At 40.7% G+C, this 18,092-nt stretch overlaps 1 protein-coding gene across 2 annotated transcripts in view; it reads right to left on the reverse strand.

Moving 5' to 3' along the window:
• Positions 1-18,092, reverse strand: part of LOC125688396 (cohesin subunit SA-2-like) — a 55,880-nt gene that overhangs the window by 2,631 nt on the left and 35,157 nt on the right. For both annotated transcript variants that reach the window (XM_048934431.1, XM_048934432.1), the window contains exons 15-29: positions 17,673-17,790; positions 16,730-16,833; positions 16,204-16,296; positions 16,012-16,101; positions 14,814-15,017; positions 13,380-13,456; positions 12,311-12,398; positions 11,346-11,423; positions 9,378-9,470; positions 8,499-8,667; positions 6,833-6,984; positions 5,962-6,063; positions 4,516-4,670; positions 4,288-4,416; positions 607-797 (exon numbers count right to left, since the gene is read on the reverse strand). In XM_048934431.1, coding sequence (XP_048790388.1) covers positions 607-797; positions 4,288-4,416; positions 4,516-4,670; positions 5,962-6,063; positions 6,833-6,984; positions 8,499-8,667; positions 9,378-9,470; positions 11,346-11,423; positions 12,311-12,398; positions 13,380-13,456; positions 14,814-15,017; positions 16,012-16,101; positions 16,204-16,296; positions 16,730-16,833; positions 17,673-17,790 — 1,843 coding nt within the window. The remainder of the gene's footprint in view (positions 1-606; positions 798-4,287; positions 4,417-4,515; positions 4,671-5,961; positions 6,064-6,832; positions 6,985-8,498; positions 8,668-9,377; positions 9,471-11,345; positions 11,424-12,310; positions 12,399-13,379; positions 13,457-14,813; positions 15,018-16,011; positions 16,102-16,203; positions 16,297-16,729; positions 16,834-17,672; positions 17,791-18,092) is intronic.

Consider the following 18,092-nt stretch of genomic DNA (forward strand, 5'->3'; position numbering starts at 1 on the left):
ACTTAAGGTCATTCTGGAAAATTCCCTTTCCTGCCCATATTACACAAGCCCAAAGCACTTAGCACTTTTACTGGCAATTGTTTTCATTATGGCTTTACTACATTTAATTAAATCCCTAACATAAGCATGCAGGAAATATCTCTTTACAGACTGGAAGTTGATGAGAGCAGCCCACCTAAGTACAATTCTTTGGAATAGAAATAGAAACCTAGTTTAGAAGGCAAGGTTCCCCAGGAATTCAACAAAGGATGATTTGACCCAGATCATCTGGGGAATCAAACTCTGGAAACACCTCTCATAATCATCTGCAGGGCCTAAAGCAGCAATGCCCTTCATAGCTGAAAGCAATGAACCAAGTCCCAGTAGCACAGACCTCAGTACAGAGAATTCACAGTCATCATGCAAGGTCTCCCAGGCCAACCAACCTTCTCCCAGTCGGTGACTGAGAGACCATCAGCAACAATAAAGCTGTAGGCAAAAGCCACAGTTCCAACTGGAAAGTCCATAAGCACCCAACAAAATGTGATACTGCTAATGCAAAGCATGAAGTGCGTTTTAGCTGTGTTTATTTTGTCCCAGCAAATTCAGAACAGTCAGTTTTCATACCGTTAGATAATTTCCTTTTAAAAGACAATGCCTTGGATGTGCCCATGGGAGGCCATTCTCCTGAGCTGCCAAGGACGGAGCTCTCCTCATCTTCATTTGCCAACAGAGAGTTTCTGTATAAAAGCAATGGCTGCCATTTGTCTTGGCTGCAAGGCAGTGGTTCTGCTACATACCTCTGTAAGTAGTCATACCTAGAAAGAAAACAAAAACAAGTGTAAGAATCAGTAAGATCTGTAAGTGTATTTTTTCACTCAATACCTATGCAGGGTATTGCTAGGATGGTATTTTCCTTTCGCTGTCGAAAGGTGCAGACAGAACTGTCAAGGGAGAAAAAAGAAAGAGCATTCCTCTCCTTATTTCTGACAACCACAGGTATCTCTAAAATATGTGAATATTTAAAATGCAAATGCCTTCACATCATTAGACACAACACTTGATTCCCAGGAATTACAGAACTGCATCAGTCTCCAAAAAGGAACTTGCCATGTACCAAGTCACTGACAATTGCTGCTGCCAGGAGCAGCGTGAACAGAGCAGGGCTCTGAGAGGGCACACCTCTGCTCCTGGTTGCCCTTTTCTGCCCTAAGGACTGCAGCACACAGCAGATCTCAGGTGATGGCAGGTCAAGAAGTGGGGTACTTTTGCCAGGAGTGACTCTTTAGTCAATCATTATTATTATTTTAAGTAAACAACCAAAAAAAAAACATTTCTCTGTAATATCATACCAAACTCCATCCAATTCTCTTTGGCTGACACCTTTATAATCATGACAACAAACAGGCTGCACAAAGCATTGCTTCAAATCCTCCTTCTGCCTGAGTAAACCCACAGACCTGATGCTGGCCCTCCTCCCAGGTGAATAATCACCAAGCTACCACCTCTTCTGGAGCAAAGAGGTTTCCTTCAAACATTCTTTCTGAAAAAATGTCCTTTGTCAGAATGCTTCTGACAAATTCTTTCTGACTTTCTGGCCCAAGGAGGCTATGGATGCCCCATCTCTGGAGGCATTGAAGGCCAGGCTGGATGTGGCTCTGGGCAGCCTGGTCTGGTGGTTGGCAACCCGGCATGTAGCAGGGGGGCTGAAACCAGATGATCATTGTGGTCCTTTTCAACGCAGGCTGTTCTATGATTCTATGATGATCCATTTCTGTATCATGACAATAGGAAAAGAAAACCAAAGTCTGACTCAGACTGAAACTGGACATTCACTACATTTCAGCTACAGCTCATCACTTGGAAATCAAGCCCAGTGTGGCTAAAACAGACCTCACGTTAGCAAATACCAACAGCGACAGTTTTAACACCAGCCTGTACAGTACATTATTCTTCCTTTGATTAAGAGCGTGGCCTGGAAAATATCAGACATTTCATTTGCTTTGCAAAAACAAAACAGAATTGGTGCCATGAGGAGGTTAGGGTCAGCGCTGACTCCAAAACAATTACAGTCATGGGCCGTGGGGGCGCCGGGAATCAAGAAACCCTGGTGATGGAGTTTGTCAGTTTCAAACAAGCATGTATTGTAACTACTGCTTAGGGGTCTAACCCAACTCCTATCCGTGTCAATGGAAAGGCTCCTACTGATTCAGCATCAGGCCCTTCGTGCTGCTTGTTATTCAATAACTCAAGCCACAAGTCTGATATTTCACGGCCTGGGCAATTACAGGCAGAGGAGGTTAAAATCCATTTACTTTGCTGGTGTTGAAATTATTCTCCTTTCTAACAAATGCCCATATTCTGCATCCCATCTGTTAAAGGGACGCCCGCATATGTTAATATACAAACCTGGACATCAAACCTATGATTAATAATAAAAATGAAAGTAACCAGATGTTTATTTCTAAAAGTTAATGTTGACCCAAAACATTCCAGCAAGTAATTTATGATGCAGCTAAACCTAAATATTTCTAAGTGGAAATATAATCTCCAGCCCCTGCAAGGCGTTTTAAGCCTCCCAGAATAGAAATCGTTACTCCAGAAAAAATAGCCTGCAAGTATTTCTGGATGAAATGCCAATTTCCCCCTTTGTGATTTCATTGTTTCCCATTTGTTCCCAGCAGCAGTGGGTGGGTCTGAGGCAGCAAGGACTAAAACTCAAGGAGCGTTTCCTGCTCGGTTTTGTACGTCCCACAGAAGTTTTCAATAACTGAACCTACCTGAGCGTATAGAATACCTTCAGGGATACACTTCTGGGATATATCCACTGGTCAACAAGTTAAACACAGCCACAGGAAAAAAAAATAATAAGGATACGGCCCACATCAATGATGAATTGTTTTGCCCTTGTTTCATTGAAAATTGCACTCCTTTGAGGTAAATGAAATCCCATTTTTCAAAGACGGGTTAACAGAAATCCACTCATTGCACAAGGATCACCACACAGATCTTTCAAATCATGGCAACGTGGACAGACAGACACTCCAAAACCAATTCTAGCATTTGATCTCAAAGACACTCGCTGAGAAAACTGCATGAACAAAAAGGATAATCCACAGGTGGTGAGAACTGTCTCACTTGAGACAGTGAGAACCCTCACTTTAGACTTAGAGGGTTGTAACCAATATATGCCAAAGATTTTTTGGCTCTTTCTGCATTCTATGTTCTAATCACTTTTTTTGTTGTCTGGGTAGCTGGCGATGGGCAATTCATTTTATTTGTCATGCAAAGTAACAGAAAATTTTACATTTTACCACTTCTGACATCTGTTGTATAAAACCTTGTTGAAGACTCCAGTGCAAGTTAACCTCTAATTTCAGACAAAGTGACACAGGAGCAAACAAGTTACATGGAACTCAGCAAGATGAACACTGGAGTAATTCACTAAACCATTCAAAAAGGCAGATGTGTCTTAATGCTTCATCTTACTCACCCACTCCATCAAACGTGCTCTCAGAAAAATGGAAATTCCTGTCATATATTTGGAAAGAGGTATTAGAGTGCCCTGTACATAGAGGACTGAAGTGCAGAGATCCAAAATAAGCAGCACTGACCAGAGAAGCAATGACAAAGGTCAAAAATAAGGAAGTTACTTCCCTGCCAAAAATGAGTGCTGCTAAGACAGCCAAAGGCTGTCACACCTCTCTGTTCAGATGCATAAGGCCCTGTAATACCAAAATAATAATACTATTCTTATATTATATTTAAATACATAAACCAGTGTACAACACAGAGGGCCACCTGGATCAGTGGCCTACTTCCTTGTAAACAGTAAATTCTCGAGTTTAAATATCTCTATTACTAATAATCATGTGTATTTCCATTCCATGGAACTCATGATTCAGTCCTGAGCCTGTGGAATTTGATTGTTACAAAGCAATGATCCAGGTTTTACCTCATTCTCAATATTCAGTTTCCCTTCTCAGAAAAACCTTCTTGCCCCTCCACTAGCAAGCTGCAAATCTCTGCCAGTGTCATTCCCTCAGAACTGCCACACGTGTCACAACCATGCCTGAAAGAGCTCATGACTGGATACTGCACCTTCAAACGTAGGTACTACAAAAGCTACTGCAAAATTCTATGAGAGTCTCTAAAGCCAAGAGCTGCAAGGGCAAATTGATTTCAAAAGTTCTCTGAAAAGCCCTTGAGCAACTTCTCTAGCACTGAATCACTGAAGGTCAAGTACCCTGAGTACACAGACAGACAAAACACAACCTGTGCGTGACAGCAAATGAGATCTTAACTTACACTACTCTTTTGTCAGGCTTTAGCAGCTTATTGGAAAATTCACTGATGATTAACAGAAAGCTTAAGTTAGGAGGCAAGCATTTCCCATCTGTTCCAGTAGCTCCTTGAAAGGCAAATTCAATCCCCTCCCTATTAAAAGAAAACAAAAATTGAGTGAGAATCGAGTAATAATATAAAAAACCTAACAAACTCAATGGTCATGGATAAAGCCATGCTACAGGCACATACTTGTGGATCATGGCAACAGACTCTCTAGATTTCAGCTGGTCCCAGCCAAACGTTAGTGAAAATCGCCGTGCAAGTTCTTTCATATTTGTGAAGGAAGCAGAAGACAAGTCCACACCAGTACTGCTGTCTTGGCTTGCTGCATGTGTTTGAAACAGCTGCAAAAGAAATCCCAGATCAGCAACCACATGTAAACCTACAGCCAAACAAAGCCTCAGGAGTACACAGAGAGATGCACGCCAAGCAACGCTTAGCTTACACAGACAGAAGCCTTACACAAGAGCAGGTAACTCATATATTCCAATAGCACACAACTGCAACAAGCACCAGGAAGTCTTTCAAAAAGTGCTGTTCTGACAGATAGGTAGAAAAATATATGTATATAAAGAGAATCAATTCCTAAAGGTGATGGCCCCACCGACACCGTCTCCTATTGTTGGGTCTTCCAAATCAAGCCCAAGAGGACTATTTGCCTGAGTTTTCAGAGTATCAGAATGCAGATACAGCACACAAGTTTGGTGGCAACACAGACCAATTCCCAAGAGTGAGACAGTCTCAAAAGCAAGTCTCAAGTCCAATTTCTACATTTCGGTGGTGGTGTGGTTTTCTTTTTCCCAATACTACATGGGGGGAGCTCATTTCATTCAACCTGTTAACTTTCAAGGTCAAGCAAAGGCCAGAAGCAGTTTGTTGCCTATGTGATACATAAACACAAAATCCCCACTGTGTCAGCAGAATATATGTAGCCAAATGCTGCTTAGCTTTATCTAGAATCAGATTTCAGGGGCTGGTTTGTAGATCTAAGCCCCTGGCAATGTGTGTGAAATAAGCAAAGCTCAAGTATCAGCAGCCCCTGGGAGGAGCCTGCCCTGTGGCTTACAGCACGACCCCAGGCTAGTAGCAGTTCTGGTCATGGGCAGAGCTGGTAAAAGCAGCTGCTAAAATAGCTGACTGGTCTCATCAGTTAGCAGCTGCAAAGCCCTTCAAAAGAGCTGAGCCCCACTCCCTCCCATGAAAAAATAGTGGAAGTCCTGGAGCTTAGAGCTGGCCAGCCACAAACACATATGTTGTTCTTCAAATTCAGTAGGAATTAAGGTAGTCAGTAAAACACTGAATAATATCCTTAACCTTTGTTAGGGATAAGAGATGTCTACCACGTCCCAAGAAAGGCTCCGTAATCTCAAAGATTACATCAATCTTAACACACTATGCCTTTGAAGATTAAAACCAAAACAAAAATACACATTTTATAACAGGTGCAATGATCTGAAAGGAGTTTAAGATGTGCAAAAACACCTATGAAAAGAAAGCAAGGCCAAGGAAACAATTTCTTCCACCAGGCTTTCTGTTTAATTTGAATAATTATGGCAAAGTAGGCAAAAAATGCTGATATGAATGCAGCTGTCATAAAGAACCCTCCCCACCCTACTGCTTTAATCATAAACTTACCTGCTGCAGACAGAGAATCAGTGTTTTGGCACTCTGAATTTTGTTACTATGCCTTGTCCTGCTTAAGGTTTCTTTAATTATGTCTCCAAAATCACTGTAGGTCTATTAACAGGAATAAAACAAATGAGAATTCCAATTTCCTTATCACAGTGCTGGGAATACATAAAATACACAACTGTGTTCATGTCACACAAGTTTATTAAACACTCCCAATATCAGAACATCCAAGTTTTAAAAAAAAATATCAGAACTGGACTTTACTATTTCATACACAAAACAAAGGTATGCTCCTTTATGAGTAATGTAAAAACAGCAACTGTTGTTACAAAAGAACAAAGCCCCCTGAGGAGAGTAACAGAGTTTTATACATCTAACCAGTGTGTGCTCAGTGAAGATCAATGTCCATATTCAGGTATTCCACTGTCCCCTTAGTTGACTCAAGGCAGTTGCCCACTCTGGGCTGTTCTTAGCCCTCCTGAAACACACCTCAGAGCAGCTGAAGCTCTACCAGCTGAGCACACAAAATCCAGGCCATACGAATGTGAACTGTGTGAGCTGTATGAAGTATGTTGATCACTTCAGTGTCAGACACTGCCTAGCCACAGTCTGCTTCTCTGAAATGGCCCTTTGGAGAAACCAAAGAGCAGATGTTCACACAGATACACTCTCTACTGAACTTTCAGTCCTTTGTCTGCAGTGATGACCTCTACAGAGCAAAAATCAAGCAATCTTGCTTGATTTTATAGCCCTTCTGTGATTACATAAGGGTTCTGAGCCATAGCACTATTCCCCCCTATCTTTCACAAACAGCGGAGTCACTTTCAAGCACTGAAATGCACTGACAGAGAAAGCAACTTTATATAAACATTACCTTCACATAATGCTTATAGATCTCAGCAGCTGCAGTCATCTCCACCACATTATACACTATTAGCTTGCAATATGCCGCAAGAAGACTTCGCTTTTTGTGCAAGTTGTCAAGCTTGCAGCTTTCGTCCTTCCTCTCCTCCTCTTCTGTCAGGCCTAGGGAAACAAAAGCACTGAAGCTTTGTTCTACTACTTTATTCAAGGTAGCTCAATTTTAATGACCATCTTTCATCTGAATAGCACAGACTCAGCTGTTCAGCCAACATGCTAAGCAACAGATGCTGGCGCTCATTTCTGTGTATGTCGGAAAACACAGGTTTTCATTTCCACTTCAAAGTTTGCAGTTGGTGACAGTGAAAGTGAGTTATTTGCACCACCTTCTGCTCTGATCTTCATAGGGATTCTCATTTCCACAAGTCAGAATCTCCTTGTATAACAATTCTCACAGCTAGAGAACAGAGCCAAACATACTGCCAAATAAAAGGCACAAATACAAAACAATGGAAGAGACCAGGTGTATTGCAACCACGCTTTTTGTTTCTCTTCCCTTAGAATAACACAGATGCTAGAAAACCAACACTTCAGCGGTCTCACATCACTGTGAATATATTAAGCCTCTGCAACATGGGTTAATTCCCTGCTGGACAACTTGTGGAAAGCAAATACTCTTAAAGTGTCTTACAGCACAACTATGGAAATGTTTTGGGTGAGCTTCTGCAGCAGGAGAGCTGTGATACACTCCTTACTGCTGGGAATATAATCTACCAAGTGCCAAAAGGCACCAGTCTTCGATCTATGATTCTGATGCACACCATTTCTGTTTCCAGCATCACTGCAGGTCTGAAAACAAACATAAGAGATTGATCAAAAGCACCTGCAAATTTAGAGTTAAAACTTAAATGGACCAGCAGCCAGCTCTGCAAACATTCAAGCTCTACACACCCACAGCATAACAAAGTCACTTGTGCAAGAAGAAATCCGCAATGGGATGACAGGGAGGCTTTGAGGGAAGAACTTAAAAGCATCACACAAAATAGGTTTGAAACAGATCTCAGAAGGCCATCTAACCCAAAACTGGACAAACTATCAGTTTCCGATACATAACACTGGCAACTTGAAGCACAATTGACTTCATAAGCCCCATGAGTAGGATACTACAAACTCCCTGAGTCCATCAGGGATTCTCTTCTAACATTCCTCTAGCTGCAATTTTAGCCCAACGCTTCTTGTATATTCACCGTGACCTGGAATCTTGTGGTGCCTAAACTGAACAGAACTCCATGTGAACAGCTGCTCAGGCCACATCAAAATCCACTAGTCCTTTACTCTGATGGCTTGGTTAGAGTCCGTGCATTGACAGAGTCATGCTGTAACACACTTCAAGGCTTCCCACAGAGATGGCTAACACCATCTTTATCACCAAAGTCAAACCACTCGTTCCCAGCCATACGTGCATTACATCAGCCCTTTCTAGCTAGAAGTGCATCGGTACTGATTTCCTGTGGTTGATCCACATCAGATACAAACCAGTTAATTTATATTCATTGAACAACAATATAAAGGGGCCAGAAAGAAAAAAAAACAATCAGCCCCCTTTCCAGGTATGTTAAGTGCAACCAACAAATAATAGCAAAAACGGTAGTGTCTCATCAGCAATGAAGATACCTAACCTTTGCTTCCCTCTTCTTCCTCCACAAAAACATGTTCCTGAATAAAGAAAAGCAGTTTTTCCTGAAGTGAAGTGCTGGGAAGGTAATCTAGAAGTCCTACTGCTTCTTCATTATTATTTGAATCTTGATGGCTCAAAATCAGCAGCCAGTCACAGAGAATCATGAAGGCCTGCATCGAGCAAACAAAACCAATGAAAGATTTAGAGACCATGTTACTGTTCATGCCAACTCCAACTTGCATCTCCAACACACACAACAGGTCAAAATCTGATTTCTGTCCTACTTACTCCTCATAAGCTAAAGATCTCTGTTTTCCCCAGCCTGTGATAAAATGCCATGGCTGAGCCCTTCCCAACCCATACCTCAGGATACAGTATATACAAGTACCACACATGAATATCACCTAAAGATCTTAAAAATCCCCTGGAAAGGAATAAGTAGTCTATTACACCACAAACTCTCTTTTTAACATGTGAATCATTGGGCAATTTCTCCAAATGTTTCATCTCTTACGTGATGTTCACAGCAAAGCATTAAAAGCAATGACAGCAACCAGTACAGTGATCAGCGTAATCAGAAATAAAAGCAATCATCTAAAGTCAAACTGAGTCACTCAGAATCAGGCCTTGATTCAGCAGATTCAAGCAGACATAGCTATATTTGACTAAAGCACTAACTTTTGTAGCATTTTAATTAACATAACTTTAATTTTCATCTCAAATAAATTGTTGAGGGTTGTTTATTTTAAAAAGCTTTTTCTCTGCTAAGAGACAAAAAAATTCAAGAATCAGTAGAAGGAAATGCTGCTATGAAAAGAAAGAAAGGCATTCAAAGAAGGACCGAACACAAACGTCAGTTAAGTGATATAAGAACACAGACCTTTTCTCTTACATCTTTTTCCTTATGGTGAAGGAAGCACATGCAAATCTCACTGAAACGCCTCAGCTCTCTTCTTAATGCCAAAAGAGCCTTCTAAAAACATATGTAGGGAAAGTGACAAAGCAAAGATTTTAGAGACTGTGTTTCAATAGAGAATTTTAGAACAAACAACAACTGCACTTTTATTTCCGTTAGCACTACTCATTTAATAGAGCACAGCTGATGACATTATGGAAAAAGATGAAATCTCACAAAAGCAGCAGCCATGAATTTAAAAACTACATTTTGTTTTCAGGGCCGATAGCTAGAATAAAAGAGTCAGTCCATAAAAATACTTCTTGCTCCCACTCTGGTACAGAAAGGTGATAAATAATGGTATATGTGCATCTGCCACACTTGCTGAGGCTTGAGGTGTTCAGGAAGTCACAAACTTTGATTCTCCACTTGTAGGTTTAGTTGCTCTGATAGTGTTTATCCCCTTACACAGCCCTCCAAGCAACTACAAGGTATGCAGAATGTACTTCAACTTATCCTTATGAAGCAGTGACAATGATTTCCACTTTACAGACAGGAGTGGAGTCATTCAAACTCTAATCCATCCCACCTAACTTTCCACACCCAGCATATGAGCTGCCTCTGGAGCTGCTCTTCTCTTTCCTTCTACTGACTTCAGAGGGAACTCAGTTTAACTACACTGCTAACTTTGCCCCTCACAGACATCTCTATTACTTAAGACAGTGTACTTGATTTGCCCACAGCTACATAAGACTTTCTGATCTTTCTCCAGATCCCAGCTGCTGCACTGCACTGAGCTTGGAGCAATCAACAGAAGAGGAATGCTCTAACACCAGGCCTGGCTCTAGTGCTATGCAAGTATATCTTAATAAGAAGGGGGATCCATCCCAGAGCCTACTAAAGGGGAGGCAAAACATTGCCTTAACCCCGTTAGAGGGAAGAAACAGTCCTGGGGCTGCTGCCCAGGAAACATTCTTTTTTGCTCTTGGAACTTCTCTGCCAACAACCAGATTTGGTCCTGCAGAGTGGGCCGTAACATTGTGCTTCCAATCAAAATCTACTCCCATAATAAAAGGCCAACTTAAAAATGGTCCTGCCCCATTATCAGGCAAGCTAATAGTGTCTGGATTGGAAGGCAGAACATACTAGAGCAGCGAGATGCAGACATCCACTCAGGAATGGAATGGGACAGGAATAGATAGTGAATCAGTCACCGAACGGGGTAACCTCCCAGCTAGCATTTCTCACTCAAAACAAATGCTCCTGTCACTGTCCCATTCTGTACACACACAAACACCAGAAGGAAGGGGACAGAGTAACTGAAACTGCAACACTCAGGGTAGTCAGGAGAAACTACACAGGTATGCATTCGTATATCAATCTAAGCAAAAAAGAGTCTTCCTCCCTGTGTGTCTTAAACTAGAATGCCTTCTGGAGTATCTGGCAGTGTCTGACACTATGTAAAGCCAAGTGGGAAGGTAAGTAGTTCACTGAAGAAATTAGGTTGAAATTTTGAAGAAGGTGGTATGTGACATTATATATAAGTAAAACAAGAGAATAAAAATAAAGCAAAGCAACAGAGCTCTCTGGAGTTTTCACTGAATATCCTTCGTCGCTTAAAAAAAGAAAACAACAAACTGCTTGGCAGTGGAACAAGTTCTTTATCTCCATTAAGCACTAGGAATTCACTGCACATGTTCTGCAGTAAAAATAGAGGCGTACTGTTGTTCATTTACTCTCTTGCACACTGAAAAGTCATAAGAACTTGAAAAACAATAGGAAAAAGAGGAGAGGAGTAGAGTTGGGGAGAGAAAGGAAAGGAAGGGAAAGGAGAGGATACTGTCAGAGAGAGAAGGAGAATGCTCCAGCTCAGTTTGGTTTCCTCAAGAAAATGCATATTTGAGAATAGAAAAACATCTTCAATTTCTAGAAGCACAAAATGGAAGGGCCAACCTTAGCAGAATTTTCTGCAGCTGCAGCTAGTTGCCACAGGAGAGAAAAATATGTGCACTGGAAAGCTGGCAGGATCACCTGCAAATAAAAACATATATATTTATTTACAAGAAAAGCTTGCCAGCAAGAAGCATGGCATTCTGATTGCTGCTCGCACAACCACTCCTGCACTGTAAATATCTAGATCTTCAACATAAACTCAATAGGTTTATACACAAGTAAACATTATCTACTGAGAAACTTCATTACTAAAATGCTGCTTTGGAACACCTCTGACACCCTTATGGGTTCGGTGGAATACAACCACATACCACAGGGAGTAGTATAACCACGTAACAGAGGCTAACTTTACCTTAGACTTTAGGATTTCTCTGCAGTCTTTGGTGAAAGGCAGATTCCTCCAGAGGGCAATTGGGAGCAGAAGACAAACATCTGTGCTCTGATGCTCCATTTAAAGGAGTCTACCTTCACACACTGGCTGCAGAGTCTTGTTCTCTGGTTGACTCTTTGCCAAATAATTCCAAATTCTCTTTTGAAAATGGGGTCTGATCAACATCTACAAGCGCTAGGAGTACTTCACCTTGTAATTCCATAATATACCTCTGTCTCTGCACAGCCAATGTTTGAGTTGAGGCAACCAGACAAACAAAAGGCTGCAGTTGAGACAAGTAACTACAAACTCTTCTCACTGAGTGTCAATTTGCAATCAACAGGTACAAGGTATTCCAATGTCTGATTTCGTGCAAACCAGAAGAGGACCCTCCCAGTCCCAACTATTCCATATAATGTCTTATATTAATTGATTCCAACCACTTTATACCAAAGCCTCAGTTTCCCAGACTGAGACAAGGAAAGTGTACCTTTCTGTCTCATACAATGCTGATACATAGCATTATTTAATACTTTCTAATTGTCCGGCTTTCAGCAACTCAAAGTTCTTTTAATGTTAAGTATCAGCAACTCACCAGAACAGACAAACTCCCATGTTCCATTTCAAACTGCAGTAACTTCAAAGTCTTGTCGTACAAATTCCACTTGGTGAGATCATGGGCACTGCAAGTGGAATAAAAGAAAACAACGATGACGTGCTAATCAAGAACTGAAATCTCATCTGACCAAATAGGTTAAGTGAATCCTACTTTTGCCTTCATCTGGTGTACAGCAGTAACCTTAGATAACTAATTACTAAATGTCAGGGGGAAGGAAATTAAGCTTTTCATGGCCAACTGCTGCAACCTTCGGTCTGAAGCTTTACAGTCTGCATTCCTGCAACAAAACTGCAGTCTCTGTGAGGAAAAAAAAAAAAGCTTGCTTATATTCCTCTTCCTGAGCAATCCATTCAATAAGTTCTCAAGAAGATTGAACAAAAAATTCCTTCATAGAAACTTTAGAAGAGTGTTTCTTATATTCACAGGTGTTTGCAACTCAACGTAAGCTTTGCTTCGAATATCCAGAGTAGCACTAGCATGGATTAGCAAAGGACACATGAAGCAGAAGGCCATTTCCCCAACTCTGTACCACCTTGTATGATAATTTACTTGGTGAACAACTCCTAGAGAAACAATCTTTTGAGAAAATCACGTTCTAACAAAAGATCAAATGAATCAAAACAAAAACAGACTGCATTTGCTGAGGGACAGCACTCACTGCACCTTCTTCAGACTGACCACCAGTGCTGACAGTAAGGCAGTGCAACAGCACCCTGTTAGGAGGGAGGCACCACAATGACCCAGCTGAGAGAAGCTCTGTGTCCACTCTGACATCCCAACTCTATAACACACTCTTCTTAGCCCCAAATAGGGCTGATGCTCCATTGCCAGTAACAAAGCAAACAAACAAAAAATCCATAAGCCAAGACTACAGCTCTGTTCAGCAAAAACTAAACCCCATGACGTCTCTCATAGGGACCATTTTCCTTCCCTTGTGAAAATCTTACTAAACCCAACCAGTGTGAACAATTCTCACTTGGCATCTGATAAAGCAACATTTAAGTATATGGCAAAATAAAACAGCATTATGTAAATAAAATCTCACTTATGAAAAGCTGCTATTCTTCTCAAAGCAGAGTGCATCTGGGAAATTTCTCCTGCATCCGTACAAAATCCTTCTTCCTAAATTTTGCAGGTTTGGGAAAGAGAAAGGAATTAGTCAGCACAGGGCAAAGTAACTGCTATGCTCTTCCCAACCAACCCAAAGGCTTGAATTACTCTCCTCCAGCTCTCCCCAGTCCTTACACCTTCCACCACAGTACTTATGCCTTCCTCTACAGTAGAAAGAAAGCAATGTGTAGTCTGCACAGAAATGTTGTAAGTGTCTCTATTGCTACTGAATCCACAGCAGCCTCTCTAAACTACAGCACTGCTAACAATGTAAAACTAGCAATTAGGCTAACACAGAAGTGCTAAACTTCACATCGGTTGCTAGGTATCTCTGGAAAGCTAACTGTTCACGTGGTGCCGTGATCTGGTTGCTTCCAGCTGCCAGATCACATTCAAAGATAGCTAAAAATACATTAAATACTTTCCCATAGATGCAATTGCTGCAGTTTCCACAAGGATGCTACGTGATTATGGAAGATGGTATATGCAACCAAGAATTAGAAGGGAGGGGTCGCAGGAGAAAAATCTCTTTATTTAGATATGGATTACACTACGAAGGAGTTGAGGAATCCCCTGGTCTAGCGCTTATGTTATTTCTCATAAGTACACATTATCCCACATTGACACAGATATCTATTTAAGACCAACAAAATAAATCCAATCTGAGGTTAGGGAATTTTTTGGCTTGACACATTTTACAATATTCCAGGGTCCAATAAAAACCTGCCAGTGTTAACTCTCATTCCATGGCATGACACCTGTTCGTGACGGCACAGTTGATCAGATCAGCTGCGGGCTTCTGTTGTTCATTTCAGCCAGCAAGCTATTCATATCACAACCAGCTGTTTCTGCTTTTTAGAACTAAAGAACTTTGAGGGAGACTCTGCAGTCCTCCTTTGAGGGGAAAGTCATCATTTCAGAGACCCCAGTGCTATGCAATCAGCATTACTAATTTTTTTTCTCCTACAGTCAAAGTCACACTATGAAGGGCATCTTGCATACAGTCAAATATGAAGAAATACAGACATGTACCACTTAGAGAACAGCCTCATCACCTTAGATCTCTGGTACTTCTTAGCTGATCTTATACAATGTATCTTTGGCATTGTAATTCTACATTTGTGGAACCCACTTCCAGAACACCCAGAAGACATAAAATGCCCTGCTGCTGCTGTGCTCATGTATTATTTTCACTCTATTCCTACTGGTACACTCACTTAAGAAAACACAAATCATCAGTTTTTTTAGAAGAGCAAAATCCACCTTTGAAAGCTCTGTTCCACTCAAAACAGCAGGCAAAGAATTGTTTTTTCCTCTCCTGTTTTCATATGGAAACAGTCTGCTTATCTCCACAACGAGTCACACTCACCTTCTGCCAGAAGCCATCTAGTAGCTGGTTAAGCTGTCCCATCAACTCATCTATCAGCTGAGTGCGGGCACAATCCACCTTGCTGTAGATAGCCATTTTTTCACTGCAGAGGATATAGTAAGTCCTGGAGGAAGCCTCGAGGACAGACAAGTCAGAGTGTTTGGCCACAATGCCTTTTATCTCACTCAGCAAAGCATCCAAATGCTGCAAGTGACAAAACGGGTATTAGAGGTAAAATGTACCTAAAACCACTTAAACTTCAGATATATTTCACCTGGTCCATGAATCTCTCTCTATAGGTTATACAACCAGCATGAAATAAACACCAGTCTAAGGAGCAGAGGGGTAGGACCAGTGGATACCAATGGGTTTGTAGCTCTTTTTCATTATTATTGTCTCTAGATCTTCCTAAAAATGAAGTAGCTGTTTATTATAGTAAACTTTTAAGTTTACTATAATAATTGAGACAACAGGAGGGAATAAAAATGTCTTTCCAAAGCAAAGGAGTGTCTCCAAACAACAGAAGTTGTCTCCTCTGGTAGCAGAGGACGGAGGCTGTTTCAGATCAAGTGAAGATCAGCAACTGATTTTCACCCTTATGGAGAAGAGGGAACTTGTACTGTGCCACTGGTTTTCTTCCAGCTAACATTTTGTGCTGAAAGTAAGTTAATCTTACCTCTCTGCAAACATCCTTGCTTAAGAATACTTTAAACCATTTCAAGGATTTCATCTATCCGTTTCTGACCATCCCTTTCCCATCAGCAGTTATACTATCTCTATTCTTATCTTTCAGTGACTACCATCCCCTAGCAGCTGGGAGTCAGCTTTCAAGGAGCATGAAACCTATTCTGTAGTAAACTCCTGGAAGGAGCCAGCTTAGCCACACAGGATAACCCACCCTCTTTCTATCCAACATTGAAAAACCCCAGGGCAGGCCTATCAGATGAAACCAAAAACTACCACCCACTGGAGCCAGTCACAGCACATCTGATGATGCTGACAATTGACAAGCACAAGGCTCTTCTCTGGCAGCCCTAAATTGAGAAGCAAAGCCTGAATAAGACCACTTTCCTCAAGGTATGAGGCCATTTATTTCTGTTTCAACAGGCTCATATTTGTTCCAAGTCACACAAAACTCTGTGTACTGTCATAAAATTAGCACACTGCACATGCACCGACTATCCCAATTCCTATTCACCTTCTCTAGATGTCCTGTGCTGTAAACATCTAGATCGTAATACTGTGGAATCTGCAGAAGATTTGCCACTTTTTGTGCATCTGTTGAATACTGCAGTGAAAAAAAAAAAAAGAAAAAAAAACAGGATATGAGTGCACTGCAGGAATTTTAATGAAATATTCGACATGCATTCACAGAGCAGCTGTTAGTTACCTTTGCCAAGAGCTGAGGAAGCACCATAATAAAATGTTCAGTAATTTTGGTACAATCTTCTGATTGTATTTTCTTCTCTTTTACTGACAGAATCTGCAGACAAAGCATTTTGTTTCAATTATAAAGTCTCTTAGATCTGAGTGGAATTTTACATGTAATCCAAGGTTAACTTAGATGCCTTTATCTAAACCAAATGAAGCCCGTATAAAGATACTATTCCATGGAGACAACCAGATGCTTTTTGATTTTCTTGTTAACCTTAAATTAGATGCAAATCACTGGACAACTATATTGCGTGGATAAAATGTTCACCATTTGTCAATAACTTACTTCATATGGCTTTTACCTAATGCTCATCCCCTTCAACATCCACCACTAATAAGACCTACATGTCAACAGACAACGTGCCATTTCATAAAAATAAGCCATTTAATACCTAGAGATATAGGAATATGCTATCTGGCAAAGCACATAAGGCAAAATAAAAGTGATCAAAGCACAGTGAATGAGAATAAGATGCACTGACTTTTTTGGCTGCACCTCTGCCCACTGGAGGATGACCTTCAGCTGCTTCTCTAACCGTTGCGAGGATAATTTCGATGAGAACACTTTCCTGAGCATCATTCAGCACTGTAAATAAATCAGTCTCCTTTCAGCATCGCACAAAAGCAAAACAAAGATGCATCAACAGCTAATGAAAAACCTACCCATTTATCTGGATAACTGCAGAAAGGCACTACAGAAAGATGCTGCTAAATAAACATTTCAAGAGTGTTTGATTTAATTTGAAGAAAATTATTTTCTACCTTTAGTGAACACAGCAGCAATTATTTGTCCCCTAAGAAAACTTCCTAACAATATATCAGCAACACACACGGCTTCACTAAGGCTTACCCTTGCTGACTACTGTCTCATTTAGTATAAGCCTGCTTCTTTGAGCTTCAAAATGCTTCAAGTCATTGGGTCTGCAAACTTGAATTGCAGACACACAACTGCCTCCTGTTCCACTAAAACAACTATGATTTAAGTTCACTTTAAAACATTTTTAACAAAACTCTAGCTCTTTAACGTGTAAGATGTCAATGAACTCAACACATTGTCCTTTTCCTCTCCAGGCACGAATAGTAGCCCAAAAATACTGTGCTTCAATCTCTTAATATTTTGAGATTCTCATCTTTTGGGCAAACAAACGAAAGAAGTGAATGCTACTTAAGCTTGTTTATACAAGTATTCTTGCAAAGCTTCTAAACTAACATTACATAAATACAGAATACTAAATAAAACAACTATGTTGCTACAAGTATCACATTGGCAGGGCACTGAGTCACATCTGCTTTGTGGCTCTTGGGGGCCACGATCCGGGATCGAAGAGCACTACAACATGGAATGGTACTAAGCTAGCTGAAGCAGAGTTCAAAAACAACATCAAGAGATTAATTTGGACAAAGATAACCTCTTTGCTCACCCACCTTTTCCATCTCCTTCACCATCTTTTAACAGAAGAGTGGTCATGCATTCCCAGTCCTTCAGGAATTTGCCTGCCCAGTCCCACAAGCTGTCTATGAGGTATGCAACATGTTTGTGTAGCTAGGGATTAAAAATACAAGCTTATAGAAGCATCAGTAAAAGAAACACAAGCTTCATATGTTCCTCTCCTCTTTTTTCCAATTACAAAGTTGTCATTCAAACATCCATTACACACAGTATTCCAACATATTTAGTCTGAGGCTAATCGGCATTTAAACAACATCGTTAGTCTATTACAAAGCAAGTAAGCAGGGAAAAAAGCAGAAAAAGCAGGAAAAAAGCTGTTCTTTTTCTCTGATTTCAGTATGTTTCCTTTGTAATTTAAATAACCTCTAAAACTAGTTTCCATATTGCTTTTATAT

The sequence above is a fragment of the Lagopus muta genome, chromosome 1 (assembly GCF_023343835.1).
Source record: "Lagopus muta isolate bLagMut1 chromosome 1, bLagMut1 primary, whole genome shotgun sequence".
NCBI lineage: Eukaryota > Metazoa > Chordata > Aves > Galliformes > Phasianidae > Lagopus > Lagopus muta.